This window comes from Impatiens glandulifera, chromosome 2 (genome assembly GCF_907164915.1).
Source record: "Impatiens glandulifera chromosome 2, dImpGla2.1, whole genome shotgun sequence".
Taxonomy (NCBI): domain Eukaryota; kingdom Viridiplantae; phylum Streptophyta; class Magnoliopsida; order Ericales; family Balsaminaceae; genus Impatiens; species Impatiens glandulifera.
This window is the reverse complement of record NC_061863.1, coordinates 26,336,713-26,361,883: the sequence shown is the minus strand read 5'-3', so window position 1 is coordinate 26,361,883 and position 25,171 is coordinate 26,336,713. Positions and strand designations below refer to the sequence as shown.

The window sequence follows — 25,171 nt, the reverse complement described above, 5'->3', positions numbered from 1 at the left end:
TTGTGCCGAAAGCGACCTAAGCGACTAGCAACCGCGATCACAGCAAGAGAATTGCGACCTTGATATCTTGTCGATCGTGTCGATCGTGCCGATCATTTCATTCGTACCAATCGTATCGTTCTACTCATCGTATATCTTATGTTATACAAAATTGTAATTAATATTATCTTTAACTTATATATACTGATTAAAAAGAGTTCGAGTTCTAACTTATTAGAAGAGAAATGATAGAGTGATGGATTTGGAAGAGAAAATGGAAAAAGAATGAAGTGTGCCGTAATTTAATTGGTTGAAAAAATAAAATAAAAACTTTCAATTTTCTCTCTTCTCAAACTTTTTTTTTTCTATCACATCATTCTCTTCTATCATCATCCAATGCCCTCCTCCTATCCCACCTCATATTATATATTATCTAAATATAATTTTAAAGTACTAATTTATAATTAAAACTCATTAAAATAATTCAATACAATAAAATGTATTAATAATTATGCATTTAAAACGAATGTAAAATAGACACTTAGAATTGTTAAAGACAATATTTACAGCAACAAAATTATCAATTATCACACTAGAACATAAAACTTTAGTGAACTAGAATAGTCTATATAGACTATTTTACAGTTACAATTGATTATTTTAATATTTTTGTATCCCAATTAATTGAGAAGGAAGACCACATTATTTTTTTATGTTTATGTGAATTTCATTTTAATATTTTTGTATCCCAATTAGTTGAGAATTAAGGAAGATCACATTATTTTTTATGTTTATGTGAATTTCATTAATGTATTTTTTTATTTAATTTTGACAAACATATGTTTTCTTTATTTCTTATTTTACCTCAAAACGAGTTTTACATCTGAATATGTCATTAGTTCATTTGATATGAATTATTTAGAGATTTTTACTCAAAATTTATGTATTTATCACATTTTAAAATTTATTTTTATTTACTTCATTCATCAACAAACGAACATTACAATCTAACTAACTCGCTTTATACAAACGTAAATCAATGAGTTTCTCAAATATGATACCCCATTCTCAGCAAAGCATCCAATTCTCTAGAGTGATTGGAATACGCCTCTACGTGTAAATTAAAGCTTGTCTGTCCAAAATTATATCGCTCCACAGTTTCTCCTCGTTTCACAAAACTCTAGAAAATGCCCTTGAATTTCTTTCAACCCAAACGTGATATATAACCAAAGCAAAACAACACTTGATGACGTTAACCGATAACCAATTACCATTCGCCTTAGTGATGTCTGCCTCTTTGATGTCTTGCCACTCCCTCAGAAATATAGAAAGACCCATAGTTGTGGCAAAATTATTCATAACCGAGCTAACAAACGGGTATCCGCCTAATAGATGATTAATGGACTCTTCGTTTCCTTCGCACTAAAGATAGTTTGTATCCATTATATCCATATATTTCTTAACCCGATCCCTCGTATTTAGTTTCCCACGAAACATTAACCATAGTATGAATTGTTATCTCAGAATAATTATCAAAGACCAAACCAAGGGTGTCCACTCCACAATCTGCGCCCTTTCTCGGATAGTCTTCCATACCTTACTACATTTTAATATATCATCCTCTTATGCTTCTCATATGTGTGAGTTGTTTCTATCATGAAGATAAATTTGATTGACTTGCTCAAGTATTCACTACCCTTCCGGTATTCTCCTCAAAGGACAGTCCCACATTCCTTCTTTCACATCTTTAACTGTCACACTTTGCCAATCCCGTCGTATACGGACCCTTTAAAACTCTTGTCTAGTAAAGATTGCTTGACCTTCGAACCATGTATAGTGCCAAAAGAGAGTACCCCTCCCATCGCCAAACTGAATTTGAACCATGCTTCCCGCACTTTGCCTTAATTTGAATATCTTCTTCAAGGACCACGCATGTCGTCTTTCACTTTTCAAGTTCATGTACTCGCCTCCCTTTTCATAAACGTCGAGTGCACCCATTTAACTTATAACGATTTCTGCTTCTGTTCAATTGTCCATAGATACTTAAACGTTAGAGCTTTATTCTATTTCACACAATTCTTTAACCCGACTCCGCCCTCTTTCTTTGGCTTACACAAGTTTTCCCATTTCACCTTCTTCCCTCCCCTTCATTGGTTTCCCCAAATGAAGTTCCTCATTAAACAATCTAGATCCTTCATAACCTTTTTCGGTAATACCATTTATTGAGACCAACATGTGATAATTCCCATGACAACGCTTTTCACCAATTCAATTTGGCCAGCATATGATAGTTTCATGGCAGCCTACCTCATTATCGAAATCTTGACCTTTTCAATTAGCGGACGACAATGAACAATATGAATCTCTCTTGTCTTCAAGGGTATCACCAAGTACCTAACCAAAAAATTGGCATACTCAATGCCAATAATACTGTGTATCCGCGTGTGCAAGTATAAACAATTCATCAGCGAAACAAATATGTGTGATCCCTTCCTCCTCGTAGAATGAGTGGTAGATGTATGGACAGTTCTTTTGGAATATCATAAAGATGCTCTCAAATACCTCCATGACGAGGAAAAAGTTTTACGAAGTGAGGGGATCCCCTTGCCTCACCCCGTTCTCCCCTTTGAAATAGCCTCTATAGATTGCATCAACGCTGACTACAAAATGAGAAGTAAAAATGCATTGTATAATCCAAACAATATAAATGTACAAAAATCCAGAAAAAACCATGAAATCGTGGACGTTTCCCATCTAACGGAGTCAAAAGCCTTGCGGATGTCTATTTTAAAAGCTACTATCGGGGTTAGGTTCTTCCTCCCATAACTCTTTCAAATGTTTTGCATGAGAAGAATATTGTGCGATATTAATCTACCGGGGATAAACACATACTTCCATAAACTAACAATCTTAGAAATGAAATTTGTAAACTGTTTTGAAAGGATTTTCTAAATGATTTTATAGATAACGTTGCAACAAGAAATGGGCCTGAAGTCTTGAATCCTTTCGGGCACAGACTTCTTCAGGATCAAGTTTAGAATAGTTACATTATATTGCTTTCACATTTTCCTATTCTAAAAGAACTCCAACACCCCCTCGCTAATATCATGACCCACAACGAACTATTTTTCTTTGAATAACTCAACATTGAACCTATCCGGACCAGGGCTCTTATTTCTGTTTATGTTGAACACTACTTTCTTGATATCCTCCTTTGTAACAACCTTAATTAAATCCCGACTATCCTCCGTTGAAATTCTTTTATCGATAATATGACATAGAATATCAAGATTGATACGCTGCTGTTTTTTGGTTCCCATAAGTAGTCAATAGAATTGGACAATCAAATCATGAACTTGGTCTTGCCCTTGTGCACACTCCCCGTCATCTTTCATGAATTTGTGCACACAATTCCGCATGTTTTGGCCGAGCATTTTTGGAAGAAGAAGGCTGTATTTTTGTCGCCAAGGAAGAGTAATTTTTGTCTTGACTTATGCTTTATAAAACTTTCCTCTTACGAACTCAATTTTCTAAACATGCTTAGGGCAGTCTTCTCCTCTTCTTGAAGACGAATCACACTATTTCCTCCAAGTAATCAACTTTAAACATGCTCGGTTCTAGCAGCCATCACCCATTTGAAGATGTTGCTGAAAATTTCTTATCAAACCTTTGGAGTTGATTCTTGAGAAGTCTTAACTTTTCTGAAACCTAGAACATGTTTGAACCACCAACCTTCTCGGCCCACACCTCACTCAATATAACCTTGAATCTATTACTCTACATCCAAAAGTTGAAGAACTAAAATGGGAACCTAACTCTCTTTTCCTTTTCCCAGAAGAGTTTGATCGGACAATGATCCAAGATCCACGGGTTCAGCACATGCACATGACTCCTTGGTCAATTCTTCTTTTTCTTACTTGATCATATCCTCTAGTTGAAGACCATGTATAGAAGTTCATGGAGTTAGTAGGTTCAATGCATCCGATATCCCTTACGCAGTCGTTGAAATTGATCATATCATGCATGATATCATATTCTGGGCTTCATTCATTTCTCACCCTTGTGACATTGAAGTCAATGAGAACTGCCCACAATTTAATGCTGCCTACCCAACTTCTTAAACAATCTAATAACCGCCTTTTATCCGTGCTTGAGTTGTTGCCATAAACAATAGCCAGCTGAAAACAAATTCTAGCAACCTTGAATTTGACCTCAACCATGCTAACCTGGTCATTTGAGTGCAATAACTTAATTTCAACAACCTTAGTATCCTAAGATACCAAAATTCTTCTTGTTCTCATATTCAAATTGTACAGTACGACCCAACTACTATTAACACAAAGCGAACCAATTATGTCCACATTTTGGAGCTTAACCTTGGTTTCCAAAATTCTAATGATATTTACTCTTTGATCTTCAATGATTCTCTTGATCTCCTAGCATTTGAGAGGTTCATTAAGACCTCTAATATTCCATGTCATAATATTCATGAATGAATATAAGAGTTAGATTTCTACTCTTTGACATTCACCTGGATTCCAAATCTCCTCTTTTTTCGACCTTTTGTTTATCCCATCAACTTTCTGCATTCCCACTATTTCACGGTTGTCCTTTTTCCCACTAGTGTCCTTGCCTTCATGGAAACTTTCTTCATCATTGGAATATTCATATGCATCACTATCCTCATTATCTTCAATGGCAACTAGTTGATTAGTATCCCAAGATGACATTGGATCGCTACTTTCAGTTCTCCTATTATAAATAACATGAGGTGTAACCTATCATTGCTAATGGATGAGGACTTTGTTTTTTGACATTGGCTTCCATCAGAAATCGGATCAGTTTCCTCTAAGTATTCTTTGTTTTTAACTTGACAGCTCACAATTATATTAATGATTCTGACAGAATGGTTAGAATTTACACATTTTCCAGCCTAAATCTGACCATTATCTGCAGTTTGATCAGGTTCATTAGCAGCCATAAAACTATCTTATTCTGATTTTGAACCTCATCCTAACTCCTAGATTTTTGAAAAACTCCATCCATTTGGTTCCCAACAGTTACCACATGATTCAGTTTCCCAACATCCCTCTCCTTTTCCTAGTCTTAACATCTCCCTTAACATTAAACCAATTCTAGTCTGTAGTAGTATCATTCCGACCCAACATTTCAGTTTCCCATTAAATTTGACCATAATCCTTGCTATCATTCAACACTGACCCAATTTAATACCCTAAACTAGTATCAGATTTATCAGCTCTAATCTTTGCAGATATTGGCATCTAACCTTCAATGTAGCTCACTCCAGCATTAGACCGACTATGGCTTACATTCAGAATTCCAATATGACCCTTATTCCGGTTTTAATTCATAACAACAACATTCTTCCCATCCTTAACACCCTAACCTTGATCCTTTCTCATATTTCCAGCATGACCTTGATTCTGATCTCAACCCATAATTACAACATTCACTCCAGCTCTTACCCCTTAACCCTGGTTCTTATAATATGATATATTCGTAATAATTAAAATTTTAAAAAGAATATCCAACAATATTGAAAATTCTTAACGGTGACTCCAAAAATAAATAGTATCAGAATAATCTCTACCAAATATTCTGAAAGAAAGTGAAAACTTTATTTACTGAGGGTTGGTAAAAATTGTCGAAAAATGTTTTGACAAGTGATAAATGACTATCTACGTACAGGGACGGATCCAAGATTCAGAGTTGGGATGAGCTTGAAAAAAAAATGAGATGGACTTAAAAAATAACAAAAAAAAATTTTGGATTAAATAAACAAACATTGAATTATATTGAAAATTTAAAGAAATTATGGGGTAATGTCACATTTTTACCTTAAAAAAATAAAAATTAATTTTTTTTTATATTTATGGGTGGGCTGAAGAAGGAGCGGAGCTGTTAGCCTTTACTTGTATAATAGTAAAGATCCGCCTTTGTCTACATATATGGTCTAAAAAGTGAGAAACTCATAAAAATAATGAGAGGATACATGTAAAAGTGCCTATAACTAAAGCATTCAATAACTCTTTATTAGAAACGAAAAACAACTTCAGACCTGGTACCTTCATCTTTTGTTGTTAAAAAGGAGACGACACGAACTTGATAAATGATCACCAAAACAATCGAAGAGTATGACCAACAAACTACCCACCAACTGCTGGGAATATTGTTCGGATTGTAGAAAATCGCGATGAAAAATTTGATCCGACATATGCCACATCGAACAAAAACACAACACTAACTCAAATTTGAGTTATGAAAAGAAAAACAAGACACCTTCTCATACTAAAAAAAATCACCGAAAAAATAAAATTTTTTTTTACGGCTTCTATCTAAGAGGTTTTACTTTTAAAAAAATCCTTTATAAAAAAATATATAAATTATCCATCAAAACAAAAAGTTAACCATATTCAAATATTATTTTTCATTTATATATTTTCATCTATCACATTATTTAATTTATTAATCAAAATTCTTAAATACTTTTTATTTTTAACTATATATTAATACTTTTTTAAATTTAAGAAAAAATAATAATAACCTTAATCTGATAAATAATAAAATTTTAAATAATCAAAAAATTATTTAATTTAAAACCTACAACTGTATTATTCTTTTCTATTTTTCAGACTAATTACTATGACAATGTCCAACGTTGATCACCAATCTCTCCTTCATGATCTGCTCTCCTGGGCCGAGTGGAAATTTTAAGTTTTAAAAGTAATCGTATCATAAGTATTTGATAAGTTGGATAAGAATTGAAAAATAAATTCTTAAATTAATGACACACTCATCCAAAAGAGATTCAAGAATATATGACAGTTGTTTGAATCAAAGGTTATAAAATGTTGATCAGATATAATTAAATAATGGATGAACTTCAATTATTGAAAATATCCTATCAAATTTATCACTGTTGAATATACCTCCTATCTAATTATATTTGAATAAGATGGGTATTGTGTACATTCTCATATAAATTAGTATTTTCATATAATTATCATTATAGATTATAAATTAACCAATCGTGTCATAATACTAAATATTTGATTTCCTTTTCCTTAATTGGGAAGATTATTAGCAATTAGCACCAATTGGCTTGTATTGACTATGAATAAATAAATAGATATTTATGTACCAATGAGTGATTCTTTTATTATTTATTAGATTCTTTCTTTCTGTTGTGTGTAGATTTCTATCATGGTGTGATACAGCAGTATAAATTTGTTACAAGAGAATTGGAATTTAGAATATTGAAATAGGAAGAGAATATAGACCTTTCAATGTTATGAATTATTGAAAGTCTTTTAGCAATTTATTGTTAGTTTAAATTTTATTTCTCTTATCTTTCAAAACTAACAACGCTTTTGATATGTTGACTATAACAGCATAAATATTGCTAGTCTTATAACAATATTCCATCAAAAGGTGGCAGCTAAAATAATTTATATGTAAATGCTAGTTCATGAGAATTGAATCAAAATATGTATTGAATAATATATCAAATTACATACATTAATTCTAATTAATTTATAAATTATTATGTATAATATTTTAAGCAATATTATGATAATGTATAATATGTTATATCTTAATATTCTTATACAAATTCAAGATGAATTGTATATTGGATAATTTAAACTTGAAAAAGTGATTCTAAAGTGTTATAACATATAATTTTTAAATTTAAATTCATAAATATTATAATTCATCCAAAAAGAAAATCATATGAAAAAGATATATAATTATTAAGTTTCAATTGAGAAATAAATGTAACAAAATAAAAATAATAAATTTAACTGTGATAAATAATTGCCACAAATTCACTTGTGCAATAAATAAAATAACTGTAGTAGACAAAGTTCCCAATAATTATACCATGTCTAAATATTATTATATTTCAAATTCTAAAAGTAAAGTTGAAAGTCAAATAATTAATGACACATAACAACAAATAGGAAACTATGTAATTTTAATACGAAGAAATGATTAAGAGAATAACTTATTTTTTATTTTCTAGTTAATAGTTAATAAAGTGATACAAAATCATTTATTTTCTGATTATATACCTAAATTTTTTAAACTATCACTCTTCTTTAATACTATTGTCTCTCCTAGCTCTACTTATATTTATTTTTTCTTTTATTCTCCCTCTAACTTTTGCTCACTCTCTACTTAATAATAACTCTATTTTTATATATTTATAATTGTGAAGAAAAATCTTGATTTTATTTAAAACTCAAAGATGATTTTTTTTTCATTTTATTTTATTTTGCTGAGAGTCTTTCATCTTTATTTTTATAATTTAACACTTAGAATTTTATTTTTGGCTTTATTTTCTTTATGAACTTTGTCGAGACCTATTGACCGGCTAACGACTATATTTCCAAACCAGATCTTCTGCTATCGATTTTCCTGTTCCCCTATTGCGGACCAATCAAAATGCAGAATTATTATTATATTAATAAATCAAAGTTGGGTTAAAAGGAAGAGAGAACCCGGAACCCAGATTCAATTCTGGGTTCAGCAATAACGTCGTTCAACGGATTGTAGAAATACAGTATTGAGTGAAGCATACTTCTCTCCAGGTGCCATGTAAAAAAGAATGTAGAGATACAATATTGAGTGAAGCATACTTCTCTCCAGGCGCCATGTAAAAAATGAAACATACTTCATTTCAATTAGTTTATATGCCTAAGGTTCATGTAAAACCTTCAACACATCAATGTAAAGACATTTTAGCGTTCATATAAATACATTTATTCATTCATGTATGTAAACCCATTGGAGAATGTGGAGAGGCTGTTTTAAGTAAAACATCCTTCACTCCAAGCGTCATGTAAAACGGAAGTGAAACATACTTCACTTTAAGCGCCATGTAAAACGGAAGTGAAGCATACTTCACTTTAAGCGACATATAAAACAGAAGTGAAGCATACTTCGCTCCAAGCACCATGTAAAACGGAAGTGAAGCATACTTAAATTCAAGCGCCATGTAAAACAGAAGTGAAGCATACTTCTCTCCAGGTGCCATGTAAAACCGAATATAGACACACAATATTGAGTGAAGCATACTTCTCTTCAGGCGCCATGTAAAAAGTGAAGCATACTTCACTTCAATTAGTTTATATGCCTAGATGTTCATGTAAAACCTCCAACATATCAATGTAAAGAAATTTTAGCGTTCATGTAAAAATAGTTATTTATTCATGTATGTAAACCCATTGGAGAATGTGGAGAGACTGTTTTCAGTGAAGCATACTTCACTCCAAACGCCATGTAAAACGGAAGTGAAGCATACTTCACTTTAAGCTCCATGTAAAACGGAAGTGAAACATACTTCACTTTAAGCGACATATAAAACAGAAGTGAAGCATACTTCGCTCCAAGCGCCATGTAAAATGGAAGTGAAGCATACTTCACTTCAAGCGACATATAAAACAGAAGTGGAGCATACTTCGCTCCAAGCGCCATGTAAAACGGAAGTGAAACATACTTCACTTCAAGCGTCATGTAAAATAGAAGTGAAACATACTTCACTTCAAGCGCCATGTAAAACAGAAGTGAAGCATACTTCACTTCAATTACTTTATATGCCTAGAGGTTCATATAAAACCTCCAACACATCAATATAAAGACATTTTAGCGTTCATGTAAAAACATTTTTTCATTCATGTATGTAAACCCATTGGAGAATGTGGAGAGACTGTTTTCAGTGAAGCATACTTCACTCCAAGCACCATGTGAAACGGAAGTGAAGCATACTTCACTTTAAGCGCCATGTAAAACAGAAGTGAAGCATACTTCACTTTAAGCGACATATAAAACAAAAGTGAAGCATAGTTCGCTCCAAGCTCCATGTAAAATGGAAGTGAATCATACTTCACTTCAAGCGCACATATTAAGGTATAAAACAAATTTTCTCGCTGCAAATTCTTTTATAATATATATATATATATATGAACCCTAATATCATTTTATATTATAAAAACTTCCTTCTGATTCATCTCCCTCTCTTCAAGCTTCTGCCTCCTTTCATGGCGATTCGAATCCGGCTCCCCGTCTATCAAAAATTTTTTTGTCAAGAAGATCGAAAATCTGTCTAAAAAATGATACGTACACCAAAATCATTAAGTTTTCTTTGTATTTATGAAACCCTAGGATTACGTATGCACAATGAGGTTATTATTTCGTTCATATTTAGGAAACCCTACTCCGAAAATGTCACGTTCAATGAAAATCCTTCGTTTTTAGGAAAACTTACTTAGAGTTAGGTTTAATTACAGTTTTCTATATTATTTCCACGAAACCTTAGTTACTGATGTAGGAAAAACTTTTTTTTGTTATTAACGAAGCATATTTTTTGAATGTGAAGGCAACAAACAACGAAATCGTCCCAAACACTATAAGAAAAGAATGATTTTTTTGCCCCAATCAATTATCTATTGAAGATAAAGTATTCTCCTCTACAATCTTCTTGCAAAATGACATTTGATGGGGGTGGCGTCGAAGGTTCTTTGTGGTCTTTGGGATGATGTTAATGCAACATTGGATCTCCTGAAGTGTGTAGCGATTCGTTGTTGTACATATGCGATTTCTCTGTTAGAAATTGCTCGTCGAGTTTTTGTCTTATTTTTGTAAATTCAGGTAAACCATATCTATAAGAGAGTGTTCATCTTCTTTTATGTTTTTAATCGTCTCCTCAAAGTGTCTATATGAAGCCGTATGTGATGTTAAGCAGGTAAAACTTTAAATAATCTTCTCGTATTTTTAACAAGTACAATGTCGGCTCACACTCGTTAAAAAATATATTGTAAAAACAGACAGAGTTATGCTTCTCATCCCTATGTAAATTTAGGATCAAATTTTGTCTTTAAAGTATTTATCTTTGTTCTTAAGTCTGTTTAATCAGGAAGATTGATATTTGTATACTAACCATTCCATAGTTGTTAACAGACAACAGAATTCTGGACTGTAGCTAATATTCTCTCGAAGCTATACCACCCGAATATTGTGGCCTTTTATGGGATTTTGATATAGCCTATAACATCATGAAACACATTAATATGGATGTTATCCATGTTCTTGTGCATCCTACACCAGAACAAATGACAGGGCAACAAACACGAAATTTTGCTGAAGCTGTTGAACATTATGCACAACAAGGACTAAGAACATTATGCCTGGCTTGGCGTGAACTAGAATAAGATGAATACATCGAATGGTCTTTGATTTTTAAAGAAGCAAATAGTTCATTGGTAGATAGGGAAGTAAGTATACTCACTACAACTTTCATTTATTTTTCTTCCTTCTTCTATTTCATATTTTTTTTATCAAATGTAAACATATATCTTTATATGTCTACATAAATTGTATGTTTCTTGCTGATAATTTATTTTGCTGCTTCGTGTAGTGGAAAGTGGATGAAGTCTGCAAAGATTAGAGAAGAACTTTGAAATCCTTGGGGTTGCTGCAATAGAAGATCATCTACAGGTATCTGAAATTACACATTTGACATTTAACATCATTTATCTTAGTATCTATGTATTCCTTGTTTGCCTAATGTGATCTAGACATAACTGGATATATCTTCATTCATATTTATCTGCCTTTCCAGGATGGCGTACCAGAGACAATTGAGACACTCAGGAAAGCTGGGATAAATTTTTGGATGCTAACTGGATATAAGTAGAATATTACTATACAAATTGCTCTTTCATGCAATTTTGTTTCCCCAGGTTAGATGATTAAGTTAACTGGAGACACGAAGAATACTCCCTATATAATGCCATGTTCCAAGTTGAAGTTTATTTTTATTCAAAAACATTCATCTGCATGAGAACTTGAGCCTTGACCCCGTGAGGTTTCTTATTGCCTGCTGACTTCTTTGTGCTACTAAGACTCTTTATCTTTTTATATCAAATAGAAGAACAGAAGTAGTCCAAAATGTAATAATATTGTGTATAGTCTGCAGGTATATTATCTTGATAGACAATGCTTGAGGAGTCGATGCAATATATAACTTGGACACAAACTTTAAGGTTACTCAATTTTGAGCTGGAAAAAGGAGTATATGACATGAAATTTTATAATTATCTATTAAATAAGGTCCACTAATTATGAAAACTATTTCGTAAATATTTTTATTTCCCTCAACTTTCAAGATATGCTTAAGTCGTTATGCTTAAACGACCTCTTTGTCATTCTATGAATGGACTTTTCTCAAACAAACAAACAAAAACTAAATATGGGAAACCATGAAATATCAAGAAATCAACACTTCAGATACTATGTTCTATTGCTGATTAGGAAGGTCTTCAAAATAAGTTAAGAAACATGTCGGCGGATGACTTTGTTTCACGTAGTAATACCTTCATTACAGCTGGATTCTTTTTTTTCATACGTTTCAGACCTTTTCTTTTAAATGTTATAAAGAAAAACAGGTAAGAAATATGTGAAAAGAAAAATAATCTAGTTGTAATGAAGGTATTATTATTTGAATCTGTGACTACAACCACCTATAGTGACTTGTTTTTTCATGCTGATAAACAAAATTACAGGTTGAGATTGTCCTCAATATCTGTGGGGAATCAAAGAAAGCTAGTTTATCTTTGTTTTCATTTTTCCCTCTTTGTGGATCTAGTCATTTTAGTTTATTTTTAATCAACTACCAAAATAACCAGTGACATCTTTGATATTTCATTATGACGTCAATACTCATTATATCGACTGATCAAAAATATGCGCAATTAATTTTCAAAATGAGGATCATGAGTTAGATAGAATATATCTACATTGCTATTTGTTTTAATGTATGTTTGAATTCGGGATTGCTCATATCCTGTGCTTAATATGTTGTATAAGCTGAATATTGCAAAAAATCATGTATATATAATTTTGTGGGAATATATGCAACTAAATTTCAGGGAACTCTTTGCGTTCTACATCTTGTTATCTACTATAATAACAGGACGCTTCTTGTCTTCCTTTCTTGTTTGCAGAACCCAAAGGCAAGCTTCTTTTAATTAATGGCAAGACTGAAGATGAAGTTTGTAGAAGCTTAGAGAGAGTGTTTCTTATAATGAGAATAACAAATTCGGAACCTAGAGTATGGTCTTGAGAACATATAATTGTTTTCCATATCAGTTTTGCAGCTAATCTCTGCTACGCTCTTACCATCTTCTTGTCATTTATGCTTAGGGAAATTCTTATTTGGGACGTGAATTTATAATCCTTTTTTGTTAACTGAAAGGAAACTGATTGAGGATGAATTTGTTTCATCTTTGTGGAAGTAAATCTGATGCATCTGCACATATAATGCCTTCAGAATTGGGATACTTAACATTTTAGTGCAATTATTGTGGTGTGAGGCTATAAAGATAGGCTTACATGTCAAGCATTGTTAGTAAGGAGTTGGAGGTGCTGTTTTGCATTGCATAGTAGTATTGATGATGAAAGAAAGCATTCATGGTATTTCTAAATGATGTAAGCAATTTGAAGGTGTAGTAAATCTATGTTATGTACCTCAGTTACACAGTCCCCATCATATCATATCAATTAACCAGGGAGCTTCTATTGTTAAAGTCATGGATATATAGGTGTACATTTTCTAGCTAAGATGGACCTAATACAATTTACTTATTCTATTTCTTTTGGGAGCTTTCAGATATTTTTTGATGTATTAATATAGGAAGCCAGGAATTATTGCCTGATAAGAAATCTGAAACAAGTTATAGTGATAAGAGAGTATGTCCTTAACTAATTAGAAGAAGATTAGCTTTGGTGCTAATAACTAATTGTGATCCATAACTGTAATAGGGATTACATCCTTAATTAATTGCTTTTTAGTTACTGTTTTGAAGAACTTTGTAATTCTTAATCAATTAGGGTCGTAGATTTTTGCCCATTGGGAAACACTTTTGCCTTTCTGGAGCTTGATCTGGAGTTGGTTGGGTATGAGGTTGGACGAAAATGTGTAGATAAATTTCCTTGGAAATGTTGATTTTGTTAAGGTCTTGTCCGGATTTTGATTTAGATGAGTTAATGTTATGAAACATTACTTAATTAGGCATATATTCACAAATTTGTTAATGTTTTCCATCCAAATCCAAACTAAGACACAGTTCCAGCTCCACGAAGTGTTTCCAAATGGTCTAAACTCATTCACTGTAAGATATGATCAGTTTTTATGATGTATTGTTGTATTTTGCGGATAAATATAATTTGTACACACCAAGACTAAAAGTTCATTTGGTTAACATCTGCTGCTCCTCAGGTTTCTTAAACAAAGCAAAATATTATGGATAGTGTCATAAATACCATTTTGGAAATAGAACATTATGTCTATCCGTTCCTTTTTTATACTTCTATGATAATTCTTTACCAGCCTTATTAAACAAGCTCTTGTTTTTCTAAACAGGATGTGGTTTTTGTGATTACGTTGCATGCTTATGCTTCTGAAAGAAGCAAAATGGAGGAAGTGTCAATGGTGGCACTATATGGGTGTATTTGGCTACAGGCTTTTGTAGTTGCAATAGAGACCATGTAAGTTATTATATGGACCTGAGTTACTTTTTTATTTCATTTTGAACAGAAGATAATTAGTTATTTAATCTTGTAATGATGATTGAATAATTTTGCTTTGGTAGCTCCTTCACAACGTTGCAACATTTGGCGGTATGGGGAAATCTTGTTGGGTTCTATGTGATAAACTGGATTGTTAGTGCTATTCCTTCGTCGGGGATGTATACCATAATGTTCCTCCTGTGTAGACATCCATCTTATTGGATAAGCATTGGGGTAAGTCTTGGAAATGATTAAAGGGTCATTTTGTTAAAATATATAATATTATTATTATTGAAGTTATAAGATGATCGGGGGAATATTTCAGCTGATAGTTAGAGCAGGAATGGATTCAATACTTGCGTTGAAGTATTTAAGATACACATAAAGACCGAGTAAGATTAATGTTCTTCAGCAGGCAGAGAGGTTAGGAGGGTCGATATTGTCCCTTGGAAGTATAATAGAGGTTCCTCAGGGAAGAGCAGCAAATGAGAAAGATATGACACCTTTGAGTATAATAATGTCATAGGCGAAGAACAACAGAAACCCAGTTTATGAACCGCTGCTGTCAAATTCTCCAAATACCACAAGAAGATCTCTAGGGTCGGGGACACCCTTTGAGTTCTTTCATACGTCACAGTCTCGATTGTCCTCTAGATACTCCAGAAACTGCAAAGACAACTAACTATCTAGAAATGAAGAAAAATACCCTCCCCTGCAGTTTAGCAATTGCTTGCTGCTATTGAGGAGGATGAGAAGTCCAAAATTTGTGTTGTTTTGGGGGTAAAATATATATATTGCATCCATAAGTCTGTAAGAAATATGACCTATTATTGGGTCGATAGGAGTCTGCATGTCTTTTAGTTAATAATAGAAAAGGTGAAAAATTCTATAGATAATTTTGTATGGATGTACGAGTAAAACAATTGATTGTTATTATTATAAGATTGATTAATGACTGGCCGATTATTATTATTATGGATACATTTATTTTGGGGGTGAGAAAAGTACCTAAGAATGAGACTACATTTCTATCAAGGCATTTATTATTTATTATTCACATGCCATTTTACTCCTCGTACAAACCTTTCATCCAAGGATCACACTACATTATCATTTTCTAATAATAAAGGTAAAATACTTCTCTTCAAGACAATCTCACAAAAGCATATGCAATCAAACTGCGCATGAAATGCTTGTTCATCTAATCTTGCATCTTGTGTAATAAAATTTGTGAGTTTTCTACCCTAAAAAAAACAATAGAGAATGTTGTGGGCTTGGGAGCATCCATCCAAACAGAGAACCTAAAATGGTCCTTATACTACTACAAGTAAAGCCCTATTATTGGATCAAGAAGAAGTCTGAGCTGATCTCAATCTGTATGTATGGGTGAAAATGGTCATTATTATTATCATGACAACAAAATACAATTCAATGGGCAATGATACAATTTATCTAAACCCTCCAATGATACAACAAATCCCCCCAACCAAACCAAACCAAATAATTTGAGATCAAACTGTTTCTACATGCTACTACTTCTTAATTGGTCTCATATAAATTAAAATGTAAGTTTTTTTCTTTCTTGTTTAACATATCATCATCACTTGTATTCTTGAAAATTCGCATGTCCTGTTGCCTGTGCATGGTCCACAGCCTCCTATATTTTAATTTATTTCCACATCCACTACCACAAGAGAATCCACATTATGACTTTTCTTATTTTGGAGACTACCTTTGAAAATAATAATGGACAGGTAAATTACCTTTTGGCCAATGACTCCAATCTGGCAAACCCCACATCACAAAGTGAAGTTGGCCGTGTTGGTGAAACTTCTTTTCCTACACAAGTTACTCATCGAGTGGATTACTTACCATGCATGCTAGCTAACACCAAATATTAAACCAGACCAGACCAAACCAAACCTATTTATAATTTTATCACTCCAATCATTAACCAAGCTCGACAGATCAATCAAATCAATTAGATCAAGTAGGTCAAAAATACCACACCAACTAGGCCTCCCTAGAGGATAAGCATTTGAAACGTTATGTTCTTACCAGCTCGAGGTCAGCAAATATATATTGCACTTTTATAGGAACAACATTCAATAATGATCAATAACACAATGCTTCTTTCTGTCAAACTTAATCCATTACCTTTGTTGTTCTTTGACAAAATTCAGAGCCAACTTTTCAACTTCTCCAATTGTTCTATCCTTATCAACTAGAAATATTGTCTGATCAAACTCCTCTGGTGCTCCTTCAGCGGGTGACATTGATATATGTTGATCCAGTCCAATAATTACAAGCGCGCACATATTTTCCCATTATGGGAGGGGAAGATAGTGCTAGTCATATAAATATATACATATATATATATATATAGAGAGAGAGCATACAACCAAAGCATCATAGTGTAGTCCATCATAAATCAACATCACTCTCTCTTGATAGTTCTTTTCCTACCAAAAAAGAACCTTGAGGATGATATCAATAATACACCCCCTGAGCCTTCCTGCTTGTCAAATACATAACCAAACATTCACTTGTCCATACAAATCACATCTTGTGGTTTGGATGTTGTATACTTTATCTTCAATAGATATTTAACTGAGGCAAAAAATTCATTCTTTGCCTATAGTGTTTGGGACGATTTCATTATTTGTTACCTACACATTCAAAAAATATGTTTCGTTAATAACAAAAATAAGTTTTTCCTACATCAGTAACTAGGGTTTCGCGGAAATAATATACAAAACCGTAATTAAACCTAACTCTAAGTAGGTTTTCCTAAATACGAAAGATTTTCATTGAACATGACATTTTCGGAGTAGGGTTTCCTAAATATGAATGAAATAACGACCTCATTGTGCGTACGTAATCCTAGGATTTCAAAAATACAAAGATAACTTAACGATTTTGGTGTACGTACCATTTTTTAGACTGATTTTTGATCTTCTTGACAAAAAAATTCTGGTAGACGGGGAACCGGATTCGAATCGCCATGAAAGGAGGCAGAAACTTGAAGAAAGAGAGAGATGAATTGGAAGGCAATTTTTATAATATAAAATGATATTAGGTTTTCTATATATATATATTATTATAAAAGAATTTGCAGCGGGAAAATTTGTTTTATACCTTAATATGTGCGATTGAAGTGAAGTATGCTTCACTTCCATTTTACATTGCGTTTGAAGCGAAGTATGCTTCACTTCTGTTTTATATGTTGCTTAAAGTGAAGTATGTTTCACTTCCGTTTTACATCGCGCTTGGAGTGAAGTATGCTTCACTGAAAACAGTTTCTCAACATTCTCCAATGGATTTACATACATGAATGAATAAATGTTTTTACATGAACGCTAAAATATCTTTACATTGATGTGTTGTAGGTTTTACATGAACCTCTAGGCATATAAACTAATTGAAGTGAAGTATGCTTCACTTCTATTTTACATGGCGCTTGAAGTGAAGTATGCTTCACTTCCGTTTTACATGGCGCTTTGAGCGAAGTATGCTTCACTTCTATTTTATATGTCCCTTAAAGTGAAGTATGATTCACTTCCGTTTTACGTGGCGCTTAAAGTGAAGTATGTTTTACTTTTGTTTTATATGTCGCTTAAAGTGAAGTATGCTTCACTTCCGTTTTATATGGCGCTTAAAGTAAAGTATGTTTCACTTCCGTTATACATGGTGCTTGGAGTGAAGTATGTTTAACTAAAAACAGTCTCTCCACATTCTCCAATGAGTTTACATACATGAATGAATAACTGTTTTTACATGACCGCTAAAATGTCTTTACATTGATTTATTGGAGGTTTTACATGAACCTCTAGGCATATAAACTAAATGAAGTGAAGTATGCTTCACTTTTTACATGGAGCCTGGAGAGAAGTATGCTTCACTCAATATTGTATCTATACATTCTGTTTTACATGGCACCTGGAGAGAAGTATGCTTCACTTCAGTTTTACATGGCGCTTGAAGTGAAGTATGCTTCACTTTCGTTTTACATGGCGCTTGGAGCGAAGTATGTTTCACTTCTGTTTTATATGTCGCTTAAAGTGAAGTATGCTTCACTTCCCTTTTACATGGCGCTTAAAGTGAAGTATGCTTCACTTCTGTTTTATATATCGCTTAAAGTGAAGTATGTTTCACTTCCGCTTTATATGGCGCTTAAAGTGAAGTATGCTTCACTTCCGTTATACATGACGCTTGGAGTGAAGTATGCTTAACTAAAAACAACCTCTCCACATTCTCTAATGAGTTTACATACATGAATGAATAACTGTTTTTACATGAACGCTAAAATGTCTTTTACATTGATTTGTTGGAGGTTTTACATGAATCTCTAGGCATATAAACTAATTGAAGTGAAGTATGCTTCACTTTTTACATGGCGCCTAGAGAAAAGTATGCTTCACTCAATATTGTATCTCTACATTCTGTTTTACATGGCACCTGGAGAGAAGTATGCTTCACTTCTATTTTATATGGCGCTTGAAGTGAAGTATGCTTCACTTCCGTTTTACATGGCGCTTGGAGCGAAGTATGCTTCACTTCTTTTTTATATATCGCTTAAAGTGAAGTACGCTTCACTTCCGTTTTACATGGCGCTTAAAGTGAAGAATGCTTCACTTCCGTTTTACATGGCGTTTGGAGTGAAGTATGCTTCACTGAAATCAGTCTCTCCACATTCTCCATTGGGTTTACATATATTAATGAATAAATGTTTTTACATAAACGCTAAAATATCTTTACATTGATGTGTTGGAGGTTTTACATGAACCTCTAGGCATATTAACTAATTGAAGTGAAGTATGCTTCACTTTTTACATGGCGCCTAGAGAGAAGTATGCTTCACTCAATACTCTATTTCTACATTTTGTTTTACATGACACCTAGAGAGAAGTATGTTTCACTCAATACTATATCTCTACATTCCGTTTAACGACATTTGTGTTGAACCCATAATTGAATCCGGGTTCCAGGTTCTCTCTCTTCTTTCAACCCAACTTTGATTTATTAATATAATAATAATCCTGCATTTTGATTGGTCCGCAACAGGGGGAACAGGAAAATCGGTAGCAGAAGATCTGGATTGATATATTTCAGGTAGGGTCGGTTTGTTATCTACTTTTTCCTATTTTTTGATTGTATAAAATAAATACAAAAGATTAATTCCAAAAAATATATTTTATTATCTTTATTTAATTATTTATTTATAACAATTTATGTTTTATTTTTAAAAAATTGGTAATTAGTTTGTGTGATCGATTCAATTTCAAATTAATTCTTAATTTGAATCCGTGCAATGAAACTATTAAAAATATTTTAAAATAAAGTTTTTGGTTCAAATTTTTTTTATAACACAATTAAAATTAGATTTTAGGATAAGAAGGAATTTCTATAACTCAAATAAAAATTTTATATTACATACTTGATTGAGAGCCTTTATTACCATAGCCAATTCTAAAGGCCTTAAAACATAAATCTCGTAAGTGCACCCTTTTTTGTAGTCGTGACTATAACATTCTTCATTTCACCTCGAAAACGAAAACAATATGTAAGTTCCACAATTTACCAATGAAAAATTGAACAATAGGTTGCAAAAAATATCCCAACAAAGTTAACTTAACAAAACGATATGTTGATATGATCAAGTTAAGTTGTCTATTTGGTTTTGTGCAGGTGCAAATCTAAAAGACATTGCTACTTCAGACACGGTCTGAAGTAGGTAGTCTTAGACGTCTTATGTAGTTAGACGAGGAAGTCTAACTCCTTTAGACGCGGTCTAAAGGAATATTTAGTTAGACGAGGACGTCTAACTCCTTTAGACGCTGTCTAAAGAGAAACGTAGTTAGACGTGGTAGTCTAACTCCTTTAGACAATGTCTAAAGAGAAACATAGTTAGACGATGTAGGTTAACTCCTTTAGACGTTGTCTAAATGGAAACGTAGTTAGACATGGTAGTCTAACTCCTTTAGACGTTGTCTAAAGGGAAACGTTGATAGACGAGGTCATTTAACTCCTTTAGACGCTATCTAAAGGAAACCGTAGTTAGACGAGGTAGACGCGGTCTAAATGGAAACGTAGTTAGACGAGGTAGTCTAACTCCTTTAAACGCTGTATAAAGGAATGCGTAGTTAGACGAGGACGTATAACTCCTTTAGATGCGGTCTAAAAAAGAACGTCTAATTCTTCACTTTAGTAGCTGTCTGAAGGAAGCATCCGTCTAACCACAATCACTTAGTTGTATGCTCCACTTCTTTCAACAGTCTGACAAGCCAGATAATTCCATCAAATGAATGAATACCACGTACACGAATATCTCTCAATTACCTTTCCAGTACAGGAAAGATCAGAAGATATTTGGCGCAGTACCTGTTCGGTACGACCACGATTCAAATCCTTAGAGTGTGTTGTACTCTCGTACTATAGGAGGTCGTCCAACGGATACATGCCACGTGTCCACAAAGAATATTCGACCGTTGGTGTACTTCAACTATATAGAAGCTCAAGGACAACGGTCGAACTACTGGTCTAAAAACATACAAGTCTGAGATACTTTATTTAACATACACACTAAATCTCTTATTATCTAGCAGTGATCACATTGTAATTACATACTGTCTTTTCTGTGAGAAACATCAGTGTTGTAAGTTGAACAGAGGTTTTTCTGTTCAATAGAGTTAGCTAGATCAGTGAGTTGTATTTAACTCAATGTCTTTAGTGGATACCCTTTCGGTTGTGGAAGAAGGGGTGACGTAGGAGTTTTATCTCCGAACATTCATAAAACTCCTTATGTTCTTTACTTTCTTCCATTTGCATTCAGTTGTCTAAAGCTTTAAATCCAACGAACAATTATGCACTTGAATCTGTTTCAAAAGTTTGTAGGATTTGCTAAGAATAGAAATAAATATTAATCCCTCACATGATTATTATCGAAGAGTTTATCGTAAGCCGTTCACAATAGTCAGACTCTAGTCTCTATTGCCAATACCAATCCCAACATAAGACCTAAGGGTGATAAAAAAGAAGGAAAGAAATAACAAGGGCAAAGACAAGAGAGATGAGCCTGAGGAAATCAACCCGTTCGTCTTTTTGTAGTTGATTGATTGCTAGTTTTATTCATCATTCACTTTTGTACTTTGATTTTATGTCTGTGTGCGTTTCTTAGACCAACTATGGATTCCTCATAGCCATCTTGTGTTGACTTTGAGGAAATTGTTGTAAGCTCAATTTCATATCTTGTACTCCTTTTACTCTTTTGAGATCTTTTTAATTAACGACGTAAGCCATTTCTCAAAAAAAAAAACTATCTCTTCATATTCTGCTTTCTTTAGCAAATTTTAGTCCTAGAGATAATGAGTATTGAGTTGAACTATTATTTGGAAAGCTTTCTCTTTACTGATTGTGATTCTCCCTTCTTAACATACATCAAGAGTTTGGTAATACGGTTTTTAAGACCAAACATGTTGGCTCTTTCATTATAACTAACCTTCCATACTCCCTCTTTGTTCCCTTGTTTTCCTGCATTTTTTTCTACATGAATTTCTATAAGATCTATTGATTTAACATTGCTTTTCTCATACTTTTCTTGGATAACTTTATCAATTATCCTCTAAATCTTTTTTCCTGCAACATTCTTAATTTCTCTCAAAATGAACTCCCTTACTTCTTTAGATTTATTACTTTTGTTTGTCCCCTTTCCCATGATGGAAGAAATAGAGTAATAGAATATGGTAATTACAAAAACCTTAAGATGATCATAGATAAACTGCAATCGATAGCAAAAGGATTCTTAACACAAAATGCTGGCATCTTTTATCCTTTTCATCTTCTCCTAGCGAACCAAGTTGAAAAATGAAGAATCATAATAATCTCATAGAAACTTATATGTTAATATCTTCATATTCACAAATGCATTTAGGTAGAATAAGCACAACATATATAGGGGCATAAACACAAACACTCTTTATCAAAACCAATTGGCACCCCTTATAATTCCTCTTACTTTTTTTCGATATAAAATTTATTCTACAATTGCGATTATATAAAATTACTCAAGAAAAACATATAAACATATAAGATCCCGAAAGAAATGAATAAAACGTGAAACATCCTGATAACCCTAATGCAATCAGAAATATCATAAAATTTGGGAGCCTGACTTTTTATATGACTTTTTTTCAAGATCTTTTCAAAAATAATTAGTATCACTATGAATTTTGTAAATTTTTTTTTTGGAGTATGATTTTTTAATCCTCTCGTCTTCCTCAAAATACTTAATTTGATTATCAACTTATTGAAGTGTATAAGTTACTTGTCGTGATCAAATCTCTAGGAATAACAAACTTTCAAGTCCAGCCATTTTTACAAGCCATTTTTCTTGTTACTCATATAACACAATTTTTTCTATTAAATCAAAGTTTTATATATGATTTTGCTTTCAAATAGAACATGTAGACCACCAACATTCAACATCTTTTCTAAACACTAAAATAGAGAGAGAATCAACTCTCAACTAGTAGTTGGATGGTTTTAAGTGGCTGATCAAACTGTACAAAATTATTTATATAATAGAAAAGCATATATGCTAAGTTGTCCATTACTATATATACATATATATAGAAGAAACTATGATTTTATGAAGATATTGTATCATTTGTTTTGTCTGCTAAGAAGAGGCAAATAGCAGTGATATCATCCCTTTTAGAAGAAGGGAACTTCTGTCTCCAATTTGAAACCGCTGCGTTAACCACACTCTCCGCAGCTTTCGCGCCTGTATCCGATGATGCCACTATCGTTGCAACTTCATCATTACTCATCACATCCCACACCTAAGAAATGTGAAATTGTTAAAAAAAAAATATCTAAACAACTAATACAGATTTAAGTATAAGATGTAATAACATACCCCATCAGTGGCAAGAAAAAGGAAGTGATCCTTAGATGTCAAATGGTGAAAAGAAACCTCAGGGATGGAAATGATTCCGTGGTTCTTTAGAAGAAGATCACCAAAGGATCTCGACATAGCCAGGCCGGGACTGTCTTCATGAGGCAACCATACTCGATCGATATGCGGTTCATCTCTCAAAGCCAACACCCGCCCGTTGCTCCTCCTTATTCTGTCTCCTTCGGCTGGCATTAGCAACAAACATGGTTTTAGTTACAATTAACATATCAATAATTTTATGTCTTTAAATATTTCCCTTACTTGGTACACTAGGCTTTAGGTCTGTAGTAAGCTGTACCGAAACCATTTCTCCATCATTGTTCATTGTCCCGAGAATTGCTCTTGAATCACCCAAATTCGCAATCAAAAGATGTTCACCCTGATCATAGATATCATCATAATATTCATCAGTCTCGTGTTGTTTAACTCAAATGAAAAAGATAGCATTGAACAGAAGATCGTAAGTACCTTTCTTAGGACAACAACTGCTGTTGTTCCACTCAAAGAACAATCAAAATTGGTAAGAAGTTTGATCTCCTTGTCCATCACCCTAAAAGCACTCATACACGCCTCTTCCCACATCTTTATCTCGTTTACATGACTCGGTCTATTTTTGTTCTTCGCGAATTCCTTCTTCAGATTTAACATCAGTTTCAACAGGCGGTTTCTGACTAATTTGCTCACACGATGGCCATTCATTCCGTGCCCATCATACACAGCACAAAATGTTACATCTTCTGTACCGTAACCCTTCACGTGTCATAGAAATATATTGAATCTCAAAGTTTACAAACAAAAAAAGATCCCAAAAAGGACCAATTAACCAAGAAAGTTTACACTTACATGGAAGAGCACGGCTGCATCTTGGTTGACTCCCTTGTTGCCTTCAAGAGAAAAAAGAGATGAGACAGAGTTTGAGATGCCATAAGAAACCACAGGTTCTTGACAATCATCATCTTCAACATAAATCTCTGCAGATCCTTTAGAGATACAAAGACCCATTTTCTTATTCAATCAAAATGTTGAGTTTTAGGAATCCCTCAATGAATGGTTGGAAGTCTCCTTATATAAGCTTTGAGAATCTCTCATAAGAAGATGCCCCATTAATTTATATGTTGGAGTGGGACCCTCAAGGGATAAAGAATAATATATATTTTGCCTGCATAATTCCTATTTTCTTATTTAAATGCCCCAAAGATTCACTTAAAGGGCATATGAGCTGTTATCATGTAGGATAAGCAAATTGAATCTAAAAGTCATCTCACCAAAAATAAAATAAAGAATCTGAAAGTCATAAGTTTGTTCTTTCTTTGTTAGAAACAAAATTAATGTCAATGATCATATATATAAACATCCAAACTTTCAAAATTTGTTATAACCTTTATTTTCTTAAATTAAATTTATTGACGTACTTATCACAATAAATAAGATTCAAGTCTGACAGTTGTTTGAACCAAAAGTAATAAAATATTTAGATGAAATTAAATAATGGATGAACTTTCAATTATTGAGAATATTCTAATTATCTAATTATACATATCTCTATATATAAAGAGGGCCAAATAAATGGTTGCATCATTCTACCTTATCCCCATCATGTTTAAATAAATTATCAGCATGAAATGATTTGTAAGAACTTTTAAAACA

General features: G+C 33.0%; 1 protein-coding gene and 1 pseudogene across 1 annotated transcript; one reads left to right on the top strand and one right to left on the bottom strand.

The window, feature by feature from the left end:
* The first annotated feature begins 11,069 nt into the window (after window positions 1–11,069).
* LOC124924533 lies at window positions 11,070–15,286 on the top strand (annotated as a pseudogene).
* Window positions 15,287–23,129: 7,843 nt separating this feature from the next.
* On the bottom strand, window positions 23,130–24,526 carry LOC124923624 (probable protein phosphatase 2C 72). Its single transcript, XM_047463588.1, has 5 exons — window positions 24,368–24,526; window positions 23,993–24,274; window positions 23,786–23,903; window positions 23,486–23,709; window positions 23,130–23,408 (listed from the first exon to the last, which is right to left on the bottom strand). Exons 1-5 carry the CDS (start codon window positions 24,524–24,526, stop codon window positions 23,214–23,216), a joined length of 978 nt encoding a protein of 325 aa, XP_047319544.1. The 3' UTR covers window positions 23,130–23,213.
* Window positions 24,527–25,171: the final 645 nt, after the last annotated feature.

What these genes read in the sequence shown, in the direction of transcription:
- LOC124923624 (XM_047463588.1), bottom strand. Translation starts at nt 24,526, where the DNA reads ATGGGTCTTTGTATCTCTAAAGGATCTGCAGAGATTTATGTTGAAGAT. An exon ending in CAGTTGTTGTCCTAAGAAAG is followed by an intron (nt 23,904 to 23,992) that starts GTACTTACGATC and finishes ATCTATGATCAG; the next exon opens with GGTGAACATCTTTTGATTGC. An exon ending in CCTAAAGCCTAGTGTACCAA is followed by an intron (nt 23,710 to 23,785) that starts GTAAGGGAAATA and finishes TGCTAATGCCAG; the next exon opens with CCGAAGGAGACAGAATAAGG.